The sequence below is a fragment of the Oncorhynchus nerka genome, linkage group LG22 (genome assembly GCF_034236695.1).
Source record: "Oncorhynchus nerka isolate Pitt River linkage group LG22, Oner_Uvic_2.0, whole genome shotgun sequence".
NCBI classification, from domain to species: domain Eukaryota; kingdom Metazoa; phylum Chordata; class Actinopteri; order Salmoniformes; family Salmonidae; genus Oncorhynchus; species Oncorhynchus nerka.
The window spans coordinates 87,302,315-87,324,537 of NC_088417.1; the positions used below are offsets into that span (position 1 = coordinate 87,302,315).

Sequence of the window (22,223 nt, forward strand, 5' to 3'; positions counted from 1 at the left end):
CGGTGATACAGCCCGCCAGGATGCTCTCGATTGTGCATCTGTAGAAGTTTGTGAGTGATTTTGGTGACAAGCCGAATTTCTTCAGCCTCCTGAGGTTGAAGAGGCGCTGCTGCGCCTTCTTCACGATGCTGTCTGTGTGGGTGGACCAATTCAGTTTGTCTGTGATGTGTATGCCGAGGAACTTAAAACTTACTACCCTCTCCACTACTGTTCCATCAATGTGGATAGGGGGGTGCTCCCTCTGCTGTTTCCTGAAGTCCACAATCATCTCCTTAGTTTTGTTGACGTTGAGTGTGAGGTTATTGTCCTGACACCACACTCCGAGGGCCCTTATATACATGGGAATATAAACACAAAAGGTATTTGTATGTGTACTACGTCATCACGCACAGCCTTTTATCTGCAACAAGTCAATTTAATGAAAACACATCTCTGGTGGGAGAATGCGGATAATGTTTTTATGCCGATTTTAGAATATTTGCATGAAAATCTGTCGCCAATTGGATGGATATCTAGCTACTGACATGCTTCTCTAAAAACATGTTTTTCAAGCTTTAAAGGTTGGACTAAATTTGTTTTCATGCGAACTGTCCAGTTTCTGAGAGAGCCTGATTTCTCTACTGAGAGCCAGAGTTGAAGTGACCCTGTCTATCTGAATGTTGTGGAACACACACAATGGACGAGTGTGCGGGAGCTTCTTTTTCCTTCTGTATTCACCACCTGGACTGTGTACACAACAGGGTGCACAACAGGGTGAACCCATGCTGAGCCACGAGATTGATATGCAAATATGATCTCTGCCCTCTGTATTTACAGTATGTGCTGCAGTCTCTGGACTAATGTAAACATACATACAGAGGCTCTTTTGTTTTGCCAGCACATGTGTAGGCCATAACCTGTTTATGGGAAGGACACGGCCCCTGTTTGTACTGCATGTGAGGATGCTCCAGGTACAGTAGAAGTTGAGAACAAGTTCTCATTTGCAACTGTGACCTGGCCAAGATAAAGCAAAGCAGTTTGACACATATAACAACACAGAGTTACACATGGAATAAACCAACACACAGTCAATAATACAGTAGAAAAAGTCTGTATACAGAATGTGCAACTGAGGTAGGATAATGGAGGTAAAGGCAATAAATAGGCCATGGTGGTGAAATAATTACAATATAGCAATTAATCACTGGAATGGTAGATATGCAGAATATGTGTATATATAAAAAATATGTATATATGAATGTGCAAGTAGAGATATTGGGGTGCAAAGGAGCAAGATAAATAAATACAGTGTGGCGATGAGGTAGTTGGATGGGACAGAGATGAGATGTGCAATTATTCACTTTAGTTTCATATGGAAATTCTGGGTGACATTTGGCTTTCTGAATGATGAAATGACAGATCCTGACTTGTGAGATATGATTCTGTAACTTCTTTATCTTAGTGTGAAGCAGTGGAGGCTCCTCATAGGAGGAAGGAGAGGACCATCATCCTCAGTGAATTTCAGAAAAATAAAATAGTGGAACATTAAAAAAGTTTTCAATAAAACTGCTAAATATATTCACACGACCAAATTATTGATTCAAATATACTGATTTGCAATAAAGGTCTTCATTAGCCTCAACAGCATTCTCTGGGGTAGCACCATGGTGTAGCCAGAGGACAGTTAGTTTCTGCCTCCTCTGGGTACATTGATGTCAATACAAAACCTAGGAAGCCCATGGTTCTCCTTCCATAGACTTACACAGTAATTATGACAACTTCCGGAGGACATCCTCCAACTTATCAGAGCTCTTGCAGGATGAACTGACATGTTGTCCACCCAATCAAAAGATTAGATAATTAATCTAGAACTGAAAGCATATGCTAAAGTTAGCAAGCACTGCAGTGCATAACATTTGCTGAGTAGTTGAGTCAAAGAGAGAGCGAAAGAAAATAGTTGAACAGTTTTGAACAAATTAATTTAATCAAACATGAAGGAGAAGCAATCGAGAGGGAGACAGAGAGCTAGCTATATTTCGTTGTATCTTTTTCACTTACTTAGCTAACGAATGCAGCTAGGTAGTTTAGTCTACTGAAACACCTGGCTCAGAGAGGGATGTTACGTTAGCTAGCTGGCTATGGCTATCCAACACTGGAACTCTTCCATGTCAACATAAGCTTTTGGTTTAATTCATTTATTGCCAACGGGGCCCGTCGTTTTAACTGCTAAACTGCTTTCTGAACACTGTACTGCATGATTGTAGCGGTTTTACTCATTCGTTAGTTCTAGTAGCTGTTTTGACTATGGCATTTGCTAATATGGTGACAATGATGTAGGCTGTTTTAGCTGGTATGGAAGGTTTTACTTGGAAAGCTTTTGTCGCCTGGTCACAGACAACTGTTGGGTTGTGCATTAAAGTTTACAAGTGAAGGGAAAAGGTGCAAGGGGAAGAGTGTAAATGTGAGAAGGAATGCAACGAGCAAAATTTTCTTGCTGTGTATATGTGTCTGCTGTGAAAGTTAACTGTGTTTGCAGGTGTTAAGGGGTGTGTTCATTCCGCCGATTCTGTTGAAAACATTTCTTAAACACAAGCAAACGGAACGAAACAGGGATAAACATATCTGTATTTGTCCAATGGAAACTCTTGTTTGCAAATTTTTTGGACTAATGATTATACGCTAGCAGGGGTGTGTTTTCATGGATTACTCAAAAAATTGACAAAGCAAATAACGTTTCATTATTTTCCTTCAATTTCGAAGAGGCTGAATATAACTCACTGGAGAAAACATCCAAGCGAGCGAAACAGCACCCCTCTGTCTCTGTACGTGTAGGCCATCTATCTGATGCTGTCTGGTCCAAAAGAGTATGACATAGTTGCCGCCCTGTAGCATTGAATGCAAGGGAAGCCAGCGAGTATTTGGCCTCCCTTGATTAAAAAAAAGTATAAAACAATAGCCAATCAGCGTTGAGCTAAACTGAGTGAGGTCAAGTGTGAATGGTCCTGGCACACCAAAAACAAAGCGTCAAGGGAAGCCAGGTTGGATTTGGCATCACATCACATCAAGAGCATATGTAATTGGCAGAAACAACTTGAATTGTTGCATCTGTTTGTGTTGTTGTCCTCCGGTGGCTAGCTAGCTAAAATTGGCCCCCTCCTTAAATTAGCCATGGATGGAGATAGGGATTTGGACTTGTGGTTTTACTTTTATTCTCCATACTGGCCAATGATTACCTGTATAACTGAGATTCTGATCAAACTATTAATTAAATGTGTCCCTGACCTGAGAGGATGGAAGTTCAATATGTAGCTAGATGTAGAAGGCTAAAGTAACCCATGAAGCTAACGTTACCCATGAAAGGAAGTTAGACTAACGAGTAAGCATTTTAGCCAGGTAGCCTTGGAGAACAAAAAATAAAAGTGTGCATTGTATGACAGAGCGATCGACAGTTTCCTTGACATGAAAGAGAGGTGGATGGCACTCTACAAATAGGGTGAGTCAACGCACACACACACACACAAATCAGAACCATGGACAGCCACATCATATTTAGCTTACGTTGATTGGACTAAATAGTTTTAGGTATATTTCAGTTGTCACTGTATTGGACTACGCATGGGTGATTTGATGATGATGAAGTTGAAATGGTGCTGAAATAGTGGAGGCAACTTCTGTTTTCTTTGCGACTTGCGGTAACTCTCTGTGGTTTTAAATCAATAGTTGGTCAGTGGGCCGAAAATGACGGAAACATTAACTTGCTTGACCATGCTGTAGGTCATGTAACTAACTGGTTGTTACATGCAATATGCTTTGTGGACTTCACTGGACAGTGGTTACGCTCCGGTTTTGTGATGAAACAAAGATGTGGTTTAATTTATTCTGCCACTGTCTTTTTACTGTCTCGGCCTTTAGACCCATATATCATGGTCGCAAGGCATATGAACTAACAGGTTATATAGCAAACAACGCAATTATCACAACACACAGGTTGTAATATGGCTATTTTCTTCTCTGCCTTCCCAGTGATTTTACCCACGAACCGCTACTGCACCCTAGATCAGCTAGATGCAGGCAAGTGTGCAAGGCGTTATTGAGTGGCGCAGCGGTCTAAGGCACTGCATCTCAGTGCTTGAGGCATCATTACAGACACCCTGGTTTGATTCCATGCTGTATTACAACCGGACGTGATTGGGAGTCCCATAGGGTGGCGCACAATTGGCCCAGCGTCGTCCAGGTTTGGCCGGTGTAGGCCGTCATTGTAAATAAGAATTTGTTCTTAACTAACTTGCCTAGTTACATTTTAAACATTTGAAATGTGTCATTGTCAGTCACCTTAATTACTCACAGAGAAAAGTTTAACAACCTCATGGCTATAGGGAAAATTTGAGTATCATGTAGTGGCCTAAACCTATCGATGTTACATTAAACTGAATGGAATATGAATGACAGTCATCCAATATGCTGTAATATAAATAAGGCGAGTCATGAACTGCCCGCACCCGCCCGCCCGACTAGCATCACCATCCTGGACGGTTCTGACCTAGAATATGTGGACACTATAAATAGCTAGGTGTCTGGCTAGACTGTAAACTCTCCTTCCAGACTCATATTAAACATCTCCAATCCAAAATCAAATCTAGAATCGGCTTTCTATTTCGCAACAAAGCCTCCTTCCCTCACGCCGCCAAACTTACCCTCGTAAAACGGACTATCCTACCGATCCTCGATTTTTGGCGATGTCATCTACAAAATAGCTTCCAACACTACTCAGCAAACTGGATGCAGTCTATCACAATGCCATCCGTTTTATTACCAAATCCCCTTATACCACCCACCACTGCAACCTGTATGCTCTAGTCGGCTGGCCCTCGCTACATATTCGTCGCCAGACCCACTGGCTCCAGGTCATCTATAAGTCTATGCTAGGTAAAGCTCCGCCTTATCTCAGTTCACTGGTCACGATAACAACACCCACCCGTAGCACACGTTCCAGCAGGTACAGTGGGGCAAAAAAGTGTTTAGTCAGCCACCAATTGTGCAAGTTCTCCCACTTAAAAAGATGAGAGGGCCTGTAATTTTCATCATAGGTACACTTCAACTATGACAGACAAAATGAGAAAGAAAATCCAGAAAATCACATTGTAGGATTTTGAATGAATTTATTTGCAAATTATGGTGGAAAATACGTATTTGGTCACCTACAAACAAGCAAGATTTCTGGCTCTCACAGACCTGTAACTTCTTCTTTAAGAGGCTCCTCTGTCCTCCACTTGTTACCTGTATTAATGGCACCTGTTTGAACTTGTTATCAGTATAAAAGCACCTGTCCACAACCTCAATAGATAGAGAACCCTTGTGTTTATTTGGACATTAATTCGATAACAGGGTTTAGTCCATATGCGCTGGACACCTTTGTGTGACACTAACACAGGTCAAATGATGTTGTTTACTTCCTTATAGTCTTATAATTAATAGTCATTCACTTTAGCACTATTAAATATGGAACAGGGTTCTCGAACATTGGGTGTGTCATTTGGAAATCCTCAAAGGTCTTAAGGTCCTGTGATAATGGAGCATTTCCATACAGCATTTACCCCAGCATTTACCCCAGCATTTACTCCAACGTTTTCCCCAAGTCTCAGACTTTTCTGTTCCCATCTATGCGGGCCGGCACCCGTGTTTCACTGGGTCATGGACTCAGTAGACCTGCTCTCACTTGGAGCCAAAGCCAGGCCACCCGTACTTTTCAGTAGTCACTTACATAACGGCCAACTGTGAACTTTAACACCTTCTCACAAAGCAACTGTTTTGCTTATACAGAGGATGTTGATTCTGGTCTTCACAAGTCCTCACTACTAGGGAAACACAATTCACCTAGTATAACATAAGGGTGTATGCACTTATACAATTTGACCCTGAACTCAATGTGAACTGTTATCAGTGACACATCTCTACAAACACTAACTTATCAGTCTTTCTATAGCAATGTTGTTTCCCTAAACTGCTTTGTCATTACTCACAATTGCATCACACCCTATTGTTGAAGCAAGAATTCCTTCTACCCTTCCCTCACAAAATAAAATCCCACTGGGCACAGAAGTCAATTCAATGTATATTCCACATTGGTTCTGACGTGGAAACAACATTGTTTCAACCAGTGTGTGCACAGTGGGATGGTAATCTTCATCTTTGAAAAGAAAGTGAATGACACTGTAGCTGCAAATGTAGACATAAATACTAAAGAATCATTAGATAGGAAATTTGACTGAAAAATAGAGAGATCCAGACCAACACAACCCTATAGAATGGACTCAAGGTAATTGAAATGTGCAGTGACCAGTGAGAGCATGTCAAATACACTTCCATGGTCGACCTTTACAAACTGGAAATGTTTGATTTACAGTGATGATGTAAATCATTCTGCCCAGGTATTTAAAAAGTTTCAGGTGGTTTTTTTACCTGTCACTGGGCAGAACTGGACTTATTGTGTTCATCTGCTGGTGATGAGCATGTTCCCAGTGTCTTGTGTCAGGGGCTCAGGGCTACTGCACTAAGGCTGCGTTTACACAGGAAGCTCAATTCTGATCTTTTGCCCAATTATGGGCAAAAGATCTGATCTGAATAGTTAAAAGACCAATCATTGGGCAAAAGATTAGAATTTGGCGGCCTGTGTTGCTACAACATAATTTCTGTAGTTAGAAGTGCATTAGGTCGAGGAAATATGATTGACATTACACAAGCTTTATGTTATGCATGGTACGACGTGCTGGCTAGATAAAACACTTCAGGCTGTAAGTGAATGGATAAACAATGCAGCAAAGAGAATATATTTTCCTCAAGTTCCTCTGCGTGCACATCACTGATGACCTAAAATGGTCTCTTCACACAGACGGTGTGGTGAAGAAGGCGCAACAGTGCCTCTTCAACCTCAGGGGGCTGAATAAATTTGTTGTCCCCTTAGGCACTGCCTGTTCACCCTGCTACCATCTAGAAGGTGGAGACAGTACAGGTGCATCAAAGCTGGGAACAAGAGACTGATAGAAGCTGTTTATCTCCAAACAAAGAAAGTTATGTCTATTAGGAAGTAATGAAGTTATCAGAGATCAGATCTCTACCAAAGGGAATGGATACCTTTGTTTCCTGGTTGGAGCACCACTGGTGTTTTTTCAAGCTGCAATAAATGATGCATCCTCCAGGTGAGGCTGTTTTCATATCATTTTACAATATTAGTCATTCTTTCAGTCTGTGACTGTGAGCCGCATTCTCCATAACGTGTTTGATAATACAGGTAAATAGTGACCACTAGCGACTGTTCAGGCTACTGCTGTGATTGTGTATTTCTCCCTGTTGTTTTTCACCAGGATCTCTATGGGAAACAACACGGAAAATAGCAACAGGCAGTGTAGTCAGAGTTTAACATATTGTGTAATACATTAATCATGTTTCGTTAGCGGATCAATAGCAGCAGTTGCCGTGTTCAAAACAACTGGGAACTGGGAAGTCGGAGATTTCCGAGTTTCCAGTTCCCAGACAACTGAGAAAAACGAGCTTCGAGCTTCGATTGGGAAACGTCGTTTTGAACGGTCATCCAACTCAGATTCCAAGTCGGAAATTCGGGGATCTTTCTAGAGCTCCAACTTTCCAACCTGAAGATCACTGACGTCATGATTTGATCTCGTTTTTTCCAGGGTTCCTAGTTGTCTTGAAAGCATCAAATAGCCTGAACAGTGGCTAGAGGTCGACCTGTTTTTTTTGGGTAAATAGTGACCACTAGCGGCTGTTCAGGCTATAGCAGCAGGTGCCGTTTTATAGCAAAGCAGCAGTAGCCTCCCACTACATAACAACATTGTTCCAACAATGTTTTACTTGACTTGCTTTAGAATGTTTTTAGTTTAATAAATAGGGTTTCTTCACATTGTGTACATTCATGGGGCGGCAGGTAGCCTAGTGGTTAGTGCTTTGGAATAGGTTCGAAAGGTTGTAAGTTCGAACCCCCGAGCTGACAAGGTACCAATCTGTCGTTCTGCCCCTGAACAAGGCAGTTATCCCACTGCTCCTAGGCCATCATTGAAATAAGAACTTGTTCTTAACTGACTTACCTAGTTAAATAAAGTTTTTTTTTAAGTATATATGTGAATAGGCTACAAATGAGCATTTCTAAAAGGAGTACACAGAAATCTAAACTGTGAACGAACAGTGTGGTTTATACTGTTGACACCACCTGTTTGTTAGTGTGGTGCACGTTTCAATTGGTGATGTTACTCGCTCTGAGACCTTAAAGTAGTTGCTTCCCTTGCTCTGCAAGGGCCGTTGCTTTTGTGGAGCGATAGGTAACGATGCTTCGAGGGTGGTTGTCTATGTGTGCAAGAGGGTCCCTGGTTTGGGGCGAGGAGAGTAACGGAAGTTAAACTGCACAACACATTGTTTGAATAATATCTGATATTAAGAGCAAATAGACCTGGGATGGTGTAACATAAAGACAGACTCATGAAGTATTATTTTCAAAACTTCTCACCTCCGGGCCTTGCTGTCTTTGTCACTGTCACAGGCTCTGACGATCACCTTGCCAGAAAACATGGAAAGGATTAATACCATACAACAATATGAGTTGGTAAATCCTTTGGTGGATGCTCTGCTCAACATAAGAAATGGTTGTTCAAAGTTGAGATTAGACTTAGAAAAATAAAAAACGTAACATAAATATATATATATAAACTACTGTTCAAAAGTTTGGGATCACTTAGAAATGTCCTTGTTTTCCATGAAAACATACATGAAATAAATTCAAATAGGAAATATAGTCAAGACGTTGACAAGGTTATAAATAATGTTTTTTTAAATGGAATAATTGTGTCCTTTCGTCAAAGAATCCTCCATTTGCAGCAATTACAGCCTTATAGACCTTTGGCATTCTAGTTATCAATTTGTTGAGGTAATCTGAAGAGATTTCACCCCATGCTTCCTGAAGCACCTTCCACAAGTTGGATTGGCTTGATGGGCACTTACGTACCATACGGTCAAGTGGCTCCCACAACAGCGCAATAGGGTTGAGATCTGGCTGCTGTGCTGCAACTCCATTATAGACAGAATACCAGCTGACTGCTTCTTCCCTAAATAGTTAATGCATAGTTTGGAGCTGTGCTTTGGGTCATTGTCCTGTTGTAGGAGGAAATTGGCTCCAATTAAGCGTTGTCCACAGGGTGCGTCATGGCGTTGCAAAGTGGAGTGATAGTCTTCCTTCTTCAAGACCCCTTTTACCCTGTACAAACCTCCCACTACCACCACCAAAGCACCCCCAGACCACCAGATTGCCTCCACCATGATTGACAGATGGTGTCAAGCACTCCTCCAGCATATTTTTTTTTCTGAGTCTCACAAATGTTCTTCTTTGATCCGAAAATCTCAAACTTAGATTCGTCTGTCCATAACACCTTTTTCCAATCTTCCTCTGTGTTCTTTTGCCCATATTTATTTTTATTGGCCAGTCTGAGATATGGCTTTTTGCAACTCTGCCTAGAAGGCCAGCATCCCGAAGTCGCCTCTTCACTGTTGACGTTGAGACTGGTGTTTTGCGGGTACTATTTAATGAAGCTGCAGTTGAGGACTTGTGAGGCGTCTGTTTCTCAAACTAGACACTGTAATGTACTTGTCCTCTTGCTCAGTTGTGCACCGGGGTCTCCCACCTTTCTTTCTATTTTGATTAGAGCCATTTTGCTCTCTTCTGTGAAGGGAGTAGTACACAGCGTTGTATGATATCTTCAGTTTCTTGGCAATTTCTCGCCTTCATTTCTCAAAACAAGAATAGACTGACGAGTTTCAGAATAAAGTTATTTGTTTCTGGCCATTTTGAGCCTGTAATCAATCCCACAAATGCTGATGCTCCAGATACTCAACTAGTGTTATTGCAGTTTTATTGCTTCTTTAATCAGAACAACAGTTTTCAGCTGTGCCAACATAATTGCAAAAGGGTTTTCTAATGATCAATTAGCCTTTTAAAATGATAAACTTGGATTAGCTAACCCAACGTGCCATTAGAGCACAGGATTGATGGTTGCTGATAATGGGCCTCTGTACACCTATGTAGATTTTTCCTGAAAAATCTTCCGTTTCCAGCTACAATTGTCATTTATAACATTAACGATGTCTACACTGTATTTGTGATCAATTTGATGTTATTTTAAATGGACAAAAAATGTCATTTTCTTTCTAAGTGACCTCAAACTTTTGAACGGTGGTGTATATTGTCCCAGTCCCAACCCAGTTTTGGAACCCTTGGGGGCTTATTTATAGTGTATGTATTGGGCAAAATTACTACTGTAGTCTATTCCAACTGAAAGTGGTAACATAAGGTTATTAGCTAGAATTGATAGACTCTCACCAAGTAATAGGTTAATTGACTCTTAGTTTGTCCTTTGTCAATTATGATTGATAAGAATTCTTTACAGTAGGCCTCCCAACTGTACATTTGAGTCATTTAGCAGATTCTCTTATCCAGAGCGATTTACAGGAGCAAGTAGGGTTACGTTTCTTGCTCATAGACACATCGACAGATTTTTTACCTATAGTCAGCTCAGGAATTCGAACCAGCGACCTTTCGGTTACTGGCCCACCGCCCTTAACCACCTGTACAAATGCCGCCATACAATTTAGTCATACATTCGAGGGGACTGTAGCCTATTGAAGAGCTAATGAATAGCTATTAATGTGTTTTCTTACCCCAAAAAACACAAGAAGTCATAGGAGTAGGAAGGAGAGAGGGGCATATATGGAGCGCAGTGAAGCTGTAAGATTTGTGAGTGTGTGATGTGATGGACGTTGGGGCTTGCATGTATGTATGTCAGGAGCAGAGCTGTGTAATTTAACCACTTCTATCTCGTTCTAAAACACACCGTATTTTACACACACACACGTCATAGCCCTATGGTAGACCAGACCCGTACAGAGCCAGAGCGGAAACCCCTCCCGAATCCCAGCTCCGGCAGCCGAGCAAAAGAAAAGAGGAATTACCAAGAAATCAGGGGAAATAACAGGAGAAAAGAAACTATCATAATAAAGTGAGTGCAGTCTGTCATTGATTGTATCAACTGTCTATTTGAATGGGATCCTGTAGATTTGATATATATTTGCTAGAGAACAAACACTTTCGAGCAATGGTTAAGGATTTTTTTCATGGAGAAAAAAAATGTCCAGACAACCGAAATTAGCAGGAATAGCTAACTTTACCTAGCGGTTTAGCCAGCAAGGTAATAGCTAATACAAACACCGCCCTCCCTTTAATGTCCCCATGATATTGTTATAGGAACATTTTATAATAAAGCAGACCCTATTTATTAAACTTTTGTTGTCACATAGTTAACAGTTTTCACCCTAAATGTGGGTAGCGTTAGCTAGCTAGCAAGCTAACTGCTAATGCTAAAATAGTTTGCTAGTTAGTTAGCTTGACAATGTGAATCAGATTATGTTCAGATATTTAGATGCTTAGCCTACTCATGCTAGCTAGCTACTGGACCGTGTTTGGTCAGAAGACGCACATCCACATTAGGAGCTTTGGCGCATGTTCTGTTCTCATGCCTTTGATGCACAACAACTTTCCTCAGGATGGGAAACATGTAGGCATGTATTCAATGGCCATCTTAGGTGAAAGTGCAAATTATGTTGTCAGTTTGCAAACAGTTCATTGTTATTGTATTCCATCAATGGTTTTGACATCTATGACAACTTGTTGACATTATAGCCAGTGTTATTGAGAAACAGTTGCTGTGCTGTAAAGGACTGTATCGTGGATTGCCACGAAATGGGCGGATGAAACGGATGCAGCTACAGAAAACCTTCACAGCCAGCCAACTGGACTTTACAAAACCCCTTGTCACACTTAGCCAGCTGTGTCCAATATTCTCTCTCCCATCATAGCTAACAGATTGCATTTAGCTAACAAATAGCGTAGCCTAACAGTGTTTGCATACACTTACTACCTACATTAAGCTACAAACATACGCTAGATATGAAATAAAGTCTAGAAAATAATCAGGACACTGTTTATGTCTGTCAGCCTTGTGTTCCATGACCTTTTCATGCCACAGCAGTGAACCGAATGAGGAGGACATTCCTTTCCTAGACTGCTCACTCAGATGGGGTATTCAAGCAGCAGTACCACCACCGCTGTTCTGTAGCGCGCAGCAAATCCTTGTTGAGTTTAGCTAACTCCCACTGATGGTACCCTCCGCCAGCCCATCACCCACCCACCCTAATTGTGTTATTGCTGGTGAGAAAGAGGATTATAACAACATCACATTAAGAAGACATTTCATTGTCATACTCCTGTGTACAACTTCAACTACACGGGTTGACTCACAATTTGTGGCACACGTTAGAGAAGGAGACCCAGATGTGAAGAATGGCATTGTGGCCACCAATTTACTGCAATTGAGATGGCTGTTCATCTTCAAGTCATTGACTTGTTGTTTGACAAGTTTTCTACAGCTGTGGGCTTATAAAATGTAGGCTACTGGCATTTACATTTTCCATTTCATATTAAAGCAACTTTTTGGGCGACCTAACCAAATTCACATGGATATGTGAGTTATAGATCTGTCATTCTCGTTGAAAGCAAGTCTAAAATAATTGGTAGATCTATTCTATATGCTCTATTTCTATGCTTCCCATTCTTTAGTTTAGTTTTTGCATCTTTTACTTTTGGTTTTGTACACAAGGTGAAAACACTTTTTATTTATTGAAAAGATATTTAAGAACGATTTAGATGGTACAATGCCGCTCTACATTATACATTGCTCGTTTTTGTCGCAAACTATTAGAATTTGAACAACCTGAAAATGAAGGAGTGGTTTCTGCATATTGCAACTTTAACTAGGCAACTTTTGATGTAAAAGTTTTGATTCGCTAGTCCGTCGAGCCCTCTCCCGCTAGAATGAACGATATGAATGTTTTAGGTTTTAGCGATCTATTGATAGGATAGGTGCCTGTAAGTCACAAAGCAAGTGATTTACAGGGAGACGCAGCAGAGAGGCAAAGCGAGACGTTTCACTCTTTCCAAAATCTGTCCAATGTCTGCCAAATTTGTTTCTATGGACTTATTTTGGACCAAAGCATGTCACCTACCTTCCCGCCTTTGGGACATTGACTCCTATTAATAGGGCAGAGACATGAGCATTCTGTCATTATATAAGAGTGCCTTAGGAAAGTATTCAGACCCCTTGACTTTTTTCACATTTTGTTACATTACAGCCTTATAATAAAATGGATTAAATAAAATAAAAAGTCCACAACAATCTACACACAATACCCCATAATGACAAAGCGAAAACAAGTTTTTTGAAATGTTTGAACACTTGTAAAAAATTGTAAACAGAAATACCTTATTTACATAAGTATTCAGACCCTTTGCTCTGAGACTTGAAATTGAGCTCAGGTGCATCCTGTTTCCATTGATCATCCTTGAGATGTTTCTACAACTTGATTGTGGAGTCCACCTGTGGTAAATTAAATTGATTGGATATGATTTGGAAAGGCACACACCTGTGTATGTAAGGTCCCAAAGTTGACAGTGCATGTCAGAATGCCAAGCATCACGTCTGGAGGAAACCTGGCACCGTCCCTACGGTGAAGCGTGGTGGCAGAGTCATGCTGTGGGGATGTTTTTCAGGGGCAGGGACTGGGAGACTAGTCAGGATCAAGGCAAAGATGAATGGAGCGAAGTACAGAGAGATCCCTGATGACAACCTGCTCCAGAGCGCTCAGGGCCTCAGACTGGGGTGAAGGTTCACCGTCCAGCAGGACAACGACCCTAAGCACACAGCCAAGACAATGCAGGAGTGGCTTCGGGACAGGTCTGAATGTCCTTGAGTGGCCCAGCCAGAGCCCGGACTTGAACCCGATCAAACATCTCTGGAGAGATGAAAATAGCTGTGCAGCAACACTCCCTGTCCAACCTGACAGAGCTTGAGAGGATCTGCAGAGAAGTATAGGAGAAACTCCCCGTATACAGATGTGCAAAGCTTTTATCATACCCATGAAGACTCGAGGCTGTAATCGCTACCAAAGGTGCTTCAACAAATTATTGAGTAAAGTGTCTGAATACTTATGTAAATGTTTTTTTACATTTTTTGCTTTGTCATTATGGGGTATTGTGTGTAGTTTGACGAAAAAATAAATGTAATACATTTTAGAATAAGGCTGTAACCTAACAAAATGTGGAAAAAGTCAAAGGGTCTGAATACTTTCCGAAAGTACCGTACATATCTCTGGTTGCAGTTGTATTTCTTTACACGGAGGAGGGAGAGTAAGCATGATGCTTGTGAATTTGCACGTCCCATGTAATGTAAGTGTTAACGATGAGTCAATCTACGACTTAGCCTAATTATTGTTTTCTGACACATTAATTCTGTTTTGGCGTGTTTCACATAGCCAGGCACGCGGAGTCGTGGCGCGTAGTAGGCTATTTACTGTGAGTTGATTGACAATTGAACAGCAAGTGTTGATTAGTTTATAAAAGTTGTCGAACTGACTGAATAAAGTCCATATCCTATATTCCTTTGACAGGTTTACTTTCCTAGAATTCCAGACAATGACTCGTATTGTCAGTCAGTGTAGCCTTCCAAATCGCATCGGTGAGAGAGTTGTTTATTTGGCTCCCTAATTTGCGTTTGCTACTGGTAGGATTTTTGGCGATTTATCTGCAGATGAATTCTGAAAACCATTTGATGAAGATGATGAATCATCACTGCATGAATAGTAGGTAGTGGAGAGCCTCATTCTGGTCCAAATATGACAATTAGTGCCCTCATGGAATCCAGGCATTAAAATGGAATTCAACAATATTCAAACATTTACTGACCTTAGCAGGAAATCAACTAAATGTATAGAAAAATTGGGGAAATTATTTAATTTATCATAAGACATGAACAGAGTGCCTCAGGGATTTATATTTCCTGCAACTTTCTGAAGAAGCAACAAGAGTGTGTGTGTGTAGTGCACATGTCTACCACTTTGTGTAGCCATTAGCGATGATGCTAATGAAAACGGTCTTCTGGTAGATGGAAAGGCTTTCCCAAAAACCTTCTCAATTAAATGTTGATACAAAGTAGCTTAAGCTTACCTGGCAGAATGATATCATGATTATTTTCATCAATCCAGTGGGTATTTGTTTTGCAAACTCTACCATCAAAACACTGCTAAACAACAGCCTCTTGCTAGTTGCACACTTAAATTAAGGGTAATTTACATCCCAAAATCAAAATTGATCTGATTTTTCCCAGACCTCAAAAGTGGTCTCCTGATGTGGTTTAAGCATTGTTGTGGACTTAGAACATCCAATTTTGTTTTTCTTTAAAAAAAAGTGTTGGGGAAACGGAAACCAGGAAAATCAAAACCATACTTTTTATTTTTAAAGATAATGTGGGTTATTTACTTAATTTTTCTGTTTTAATAAAATATGTAATTTTAAGAACAAACATCATTATGGTAATTCATATCTTGCAGTAAAACTGTAAATCAAACTTTAATCTCAAGAGAAGATAGGTTTAATGTTCTCTTATTTAGAAAGTAGTCCTGATCATATAGACCTAGACAGTATCCAAAACAAAAATAAACTGAATATATACATTTTCAGTAATTAAAATTGTAAAGTCATGTCTTTCTACACAATACCACAACACATGTTTCTAATCTAGGAGGTAAACTCGACAAAATATTCAATCATTTAGCTGTGTATTTCAGATGAAATCAAGGCATTAGAATGTACCAGAGGCCACCAAAATGTAGCTTCTTCTGCAAACAATTTGGGCCCTGAGGGCGGCTGGCTACTTTTTCTATTTGACTAACTACTATATGTACTTTTAGAAAACACTGGTCAAAAGTGATCAGATTCATGACACAACAAGTCTGATCAAAAATAACTCTCTCTTCTTGCACTTTCACTAGGCGGCCAGTCAGAGGCTATTTCTTTATTGTGGGTGACTCACTATGTTATGCAAGCCTTCCTTTTCAATGTTGTCTTTCTAGGCCTTATAGTTTAAGTATTGATCCGTACCTGCCTGATAGTGGAGGAACCCCTTCCATCCCTTCAACCATTTTGTGTCAGGGAAAAGTTGCTGCCATGCTATGTTGTCTTAGGTCTCTCTTTATGTAGTGTTGTGATGTGTTTTTTAGTCCTATAATTGTAATTCTTTATTTGTATTTTTCATTCCAGCCCCTGTCCCCACAGGAGGCCTTTTGGTAGGCCATCATTGTAAATAAGAATGTGTTCTTAACTGACTTGCCTATAGTTAATTAAAGGTAAAATAAAAAAGGTGAAGGCTTTCATAGCTCAGACACACCAACTGGGCCGCAGGTGGTTTAACCCCCCAAAATATACAGTGGAGAGAACACGTATTTGATACACTGCCGATTTTGCAGGTTTTCCTACTTACAAAGCATGTAGAGGTCTGTAATTTTTATCATAGGTACATTTCAACTGTGAGAGACGGAATCTAAAACAAAATTCCAGAAAATCACATTGTATGATTTGTAAGTAATTAATTTGCATTTTATTGCATGACATAAGTATTTGATCACCTCCCAACCAGTAAGAATACGTCTCTCACAGACCTGTTAGTTCTTCTTTAAGAAGCCCTCCTGTTCTCCACTCATTACCAGTATTAACTGCACCTGTTTGAACTCGTTACCTGTATAGAAGACACCTGTCCACACACTCAAACAGACTCCAACCTCTCCACAATGGCCAAGACCAGAGAGCTGTGTAAGGACATCAGGGATAAAATTGTAGACCTGCACAAGGCTGGGGTGGGCTACAGGACAATATGCAAGCAGCTTGGTGTGAAGGCAACAACTGTTGGCGCAATTATTAGAAAATGGAAGAAGTTCAAGATGATGATCAATCACCCTCGGTCTGGGGCTCCATGCAAGATCTCACCTTGTGGGGCATCAATGATCATGAGGAAGGTGAGGGATCAGCCCAGAACTACACGGCAGGACCTGGTCAATGACCTGAAGAGAGCTGGGACCACAGTCAAAGAAAACCATTAGTAATACACTACGCCGTCATGGATTAAGATCTTGCCGTCATGGATTAAGGTCCCCCTGCTCAAGCCAGCGCATGTCCAGGCCCATCTGAAGTTTGCCAATGACCATCTGGATGATCCAGAGGAGGAATGGGAGAAGATCATGTGGTCTGATGAGACAAAAAATAGAGCTTTTTGGTCTAAACTCCACTCGCCGTGTTTGGAGGAAGTGGGAGAACTTGCACAATTGGTGGCTGACTAAATACTTTTTTTGCCCCACTGTATGTCATGCAATAAAATGCAAATTAATTACTTAAAAATCATACAATGTGATTTTCTGGATTTTTGTTTTAGACTCGTCCAAGAAACACGAGCAATGGACATTAGACCGGTAGAAATCTGTCCTTTGGTTTGATGAGTCCAAATTTGAGATGTCTTTGTGAAACACAGAGTAGGTGAACGGATGATCTCTGCATGTGTGGTTCCCACCGTGAAGCATAGAGGCGTGATGATGTGGGGGTGCTTTTCTGGTGACACTGTCAGTGATTTATTTAGAATTCGAGGCACACTTACTTAACCAGCGTGGCTACCACAGCATTCTGCAGCGATACGCCATCCAATCTGGTTTGTTTTTCAACAGGACAATGACCCAACACACCTCCAGGCTGTGTAAGGGATATTTGACCAAGAAGGAGAGTGATGGAGTGCTGCATCAGATGACCTAGCCTCCACAGTCACCTGACCTTAACCCAATTGAGATGGTTTGGGATGAGTTGGACCACAGAGGGAAGGAAAAGCAGCCAACAAGTGCTCAGCACATATGGGAACTCCTTCAAGACTGTCGGAAAAGCATTCCTCATGAAGCTGGTTGAGAGAATGCCACGAGTGTGCAAAGCCGTCATCAAGGCAAAGGGTGGCTACAGTGAGGAATTTAAAATATATTTTGATTTGTTTAACACTTTATTTTTTTGCTTTCTACATGATTCCATATGTAGTTATTTCATAGTTTTTATGTCTTCACTATTATTCTACAATGTAGAAAATAGTAAAAAATAAAGAAACTCTTGAATGAGTAGGTGTGTCCAACATTTTGAGTTTTAGATATATCATTTTTTTGGTAAATAAAATTAAATTGTTGGACATGACTGTGAAAACACCAGGAAAGTAGCTCCAAATTATTCTAATTTTGGAAATTCCCACGCATAATAGAGAGACACGTATACAAATGTAAGCCAGGTTTGAAATTATTGTTTGGGTCAAATATTATATGTTTGGGCATCTTGCGGCCAATTTGAAGTCTACAAATTATTTGTAATTATGTTCCACCCCCCCTGACCATCCTCTCAAGAAAAGATTGGCTCCTGGCAGATCCCCTAATTATGGTCTAGATTCCAATGTTAGCTAGCTGCGCTAATTTAGCTATTTTGTAGAAAGCACTTATTGATACTAGCCAGATGGCCACAGCTAGATAACTACCTAGCAAGATGATGAAGAAACTATTTAATTCACTCTCCATAATCCCATACTGCCAGTGCCAGCCAATAGCCAAATGTTTAGCTAGCTAGTTAACATTAGCATATTCGCAAGCTTGCACAACATAGCTAGCTAAGGACACGGCACTAACTTGGCAGCTAACACAGGCATCTGTTTTATGGAAACTAATCCATTGTGATTTTAATTATAATGTCAATACTAGCTACAGTGGTTAGCTTGGTGGAAGTATTTAGTGTTGTATGCATTGTGTCTGTGCACTTAGCTAGCTGCCGTCCCATAGCCTATAGTTTTCATATATGAAGTGTGACCCACTCATGACATTTTGTCTCCATATCTGTCAGTTACTGACACTTATTTTCTGTCTTTAGTTTTTTGAGCTAAACCTGGCTGCTCACAGTTAGATCTACAGCTTGCAAAAATGCACATGAAAAACAAAACAACCAGGGTTGTTCCATGTCATTTCATCAAGCTGTGACAACCACCATCTCAGATTGTTCTGAAATCATTTATGTAGTTAGAAACAGATAAGATGAACATTCCTGCAACTTTATTTTGCTGAAATGATCTCTTAGCTTAATTTCTAATTGAAACCCAACAACTTCAATGACTAATTTCTCTGAACAATCATTTTTAAAAAAACATCACCAAATACACTGAGAATACATTATATAGGATGAAGAGACAATACTCCAAACTGCAGCGCCATACTAATTGTCTAACATAAAGAACTGGGAATATATACTCATTATTAGTGTGGGGGGTCAGTGGATGGCTTTTGACCACTTCTTTGGACTCCTCATGTCTTACTCATTAGAAAAAAGTTTAGTCTAAATCAGATGTTCGGTACTACAATTAATATTATATGAATCCTATAAATTACAATGGCCAAATGGGTGCAATCAATTTGCTTAATTTCTCAGAGAACAAATTATATTTCAACAAAATAATGTTGCATTAATGCTAATCTGTTTCTAACTACAGAAACGGTTTCTGAACAATCTGAGATGGTCTGCGTCAAAATCTTCTTTCTTGTGCTTTTAGAAGTGCAATCACCCACTATCCAGTTTTTAATTTTTGTCATATAGGCCTAGCCTAAGATGTTTGAGAATAGGTAGCCGCCCCAAAGGATTTCCGTATTGTAGGCTACTCAGTGTGTCTCGTGACTTGAATAGGCCTACGTCTTTCTGATTATAATCACGTTGTGGTTTCCTTTCAGCCTTCTTCTCATGATGCTTGTTGGAGGCAGTTACGTAGGTCACTGATCACTTGAACACTAGCCTGGTGTGCTCCTGAAGGTGATCCCTCTATCTTATCTGAATTAAAGTGTGTGTTCTGGAAAACGCTCTGTGTGGTGGTAAGTGTCCACAGTAATGTGAGGGACAGGTGATCAAGTTTGACAAAATTGCATTGCTATTGTTAACAAAGGTTTTTCTAAAATGGCACTGTCCCTGTTTATCTAGTAGACTTTTAGTAGCCTACTGTGTCAGTTTAATAGGGTTTGTTATCATTTTTGAGGTTATGTTTATGTTTATTCTTTCAACTGTGAAAGATTTGCATCTGATCCAGCTTCTGTAATTGCATTTTGAACTTTGAACTGGTTTTGGAATAAACCAGAGACATTAGCTATAAACTCTCTCAGTGCTCACACTGTACAGTGGAGTCATTTCCCTCATCTTCTTTTATAGCCTGCGACTCGTGGGTGGTAAAATGACACCTTTTGAATTCCTTTGGCAGTGAATTAATAAATTCATATTTGACTGTGAACACATCTGCCATGTCACTGACACTTATACCACTTGATTTTGCACAGACAGCCTAAATACAATTCACATGATCTTCTGTACTGTTATAATTTTGAGAATGCAGAACTAAAAATGTTTTCTGATTGTGGAGGACGTTTTGTGTTGGCTTTAGTAGCCTCTGTTGTACTTGTCCTAGTGTTCATGCTATGACCCATTTATGACACAAGTTTGTCTACTTCCCGAATAAGGCTGTTTCAGATTAGGTTATAGGCTGTTCTTGTTTAGGTTATACTACTCTGAATTCTAGCCGCTCCATTCTCATAAGGGGTTCTAATTAAGAGTTTTCATATATTAGATCAAGGCACACTATTTGAAGACGTTCCCTTCCAATTAGGCGATGGCATGTGGGGATGGCATGTGTGATCTGACTGGGATATACACAACAACATTCCCAATAGAAAGGCACATTTTTCTAGTCTCTGGGGGCGCTTAGTGCATCTTTGACAAATGGTTTTTGCCCCACTATTTAACTTCCAAAACTGGTAGTTCAAGTTTGAAGATGTTCTTGGAGTCTACTTTATTTATCAGTACGTTAAAAGTCTTTCGTGTGAGACACTGGAGCAGAACAGAAGGCATCTGACTTGGAGATAATAAGCTTTTCCCCCGAGGTTTAAAGGCAGATTAAATAGGCAGTCTAGTAGTAGCAGAGGTAGAGTGATTGTCTGTCTTTTTTTATAATCTGCCTCGTCTCTGAAGGCTTACGTCCCTATCTCACATTAGACTAGCCTACTTCCTGTTGTTGTACTGTAGCTACCGTTTCTGGTCTCTATTGACTTTGTTTCAATGTCTTACTGTGGTAGGCCTATAAATAGTTACCTGAGATGAGGGATGGTGAGGTTAGGTAGCCTACATGAATTTGTTACCATTTTGTTTTGGCTGCTTCACTGTCGGCCCACCCACTTCCTAAACTAAGCTGGTCGCCCTCCCCTTCCTCCATTGTGCGTCTTTATTTCAGAAAACTCTGCCTCTTGCATCAAAAGGTTGTTGCAGTCTATAAAGGGTTAGGAGTACCTTTTATTTAGGCTAATTCATAGAAAACCTTCCACCTGTCTGCAACTAATGACTAACCAACATTCAACAAGCAGTTTGCCTTTGTTGACCAGGACAGGTGCTATCAATTTGCTGTAATTTGTGCAAAATGTTTTACACATTTATTATAGTTTGTGTATGTGCTTCACAGGAGGTTGGTGGAAGCTTAAATTGGAAGGATGGGCTCGTGGTAATGGCTGGAGTGGAAAAAGTGGAATGGTATCAAACACATGGTTTCCAGATGTTTGATACCATTCCATTTACTCCGTTCCAGACATTATTATGAGCCGTCATCCCCTCAGCAGCCTCCAATGATTTGCCTCCTTCCAGGAAAGATGCAGAACTGAGGGTGACTATCCATCCTCCCGGCCCGGTGAAGTGTGAGACTAAATAGCGTGTCGTGAGGAAAAGGGGAGAGGGACGATGGGGTTCGGACGGGACCTGGGGAACTCCCACGATGGGCTGTTGAAGCTGCAGGACTGGGAGCTGAAGCTGCTGGAGACAGTGAAGCGCTTCATGACGCTACGGGTGAAGAGCGACAAGGAGTACGCCTCTCTCCTCCTCAACATCAGTCAGCAGGTGGACAAGCACGACAACTGCTCCCAGATGGACTACATCAGCAACGTCTCCAAGGTTAACAAACGCATATCAATTCAGAAATGCAGATATATTCATGTATACAGTACAGACACAAGTGTCAACACAGACTACATCAGTAATGGCTTTAAGGTGAGATAGAAGATGGTGCTTTGCTGAATCTCTCTTTCACTCCCTCCTCTGTCCCCCTCTCTCTCTCGCTACCTCTCTCTCTCTCTCTCTCGCTACCTCTCTCTCTCTCTCTCTCGCTACCTCTCTCTCTCTCTCTCTCGCTACCTCTCTCTCTCTCTCTCTCTCGCTACCTCTC

General features: G+C 40.7%; 1 protein-coding gene across 7 annotated transcripts in view; it reads left to right on the top strand.

Annotated features, from left to right (window-relative positions):
* The window catches only part of LOC115105935 (tyrosine-protein kinase Fer-like), a 56,277-nt gene that overhangs the window by 6,160 nt on the left and 27,894 nt on the right, over positions 1-22,223 (top strand). For 2 of the 7 annotated variants that reach the window (XM_065007531.1, XM_065007537.1), the window contains exons 1-2: positions 10,927-11,033; positions 21,650-21,952. In XM_065007531.1, coding sequence (XP_064863603.1) covers positions 21,743-21,952 — 210 coding nt within the window. In that variant the 5' untranslated portion in view covers positions 10,927-11,033; positions 21,650-21,742. Of the gene's footprint in view, positions 1-10,926; positions 11,034-17,634; positions 17,917-19,731; positions 19,843-20,785; positions 21,399-21,593; positions 21,953-22,223 lie in introns of those variants that run through there. The other 5 variants (XM_065007534.1, XM_065007532.1, XM_065007533.1 and 2 more) reach the window with 5 other exon arrangements.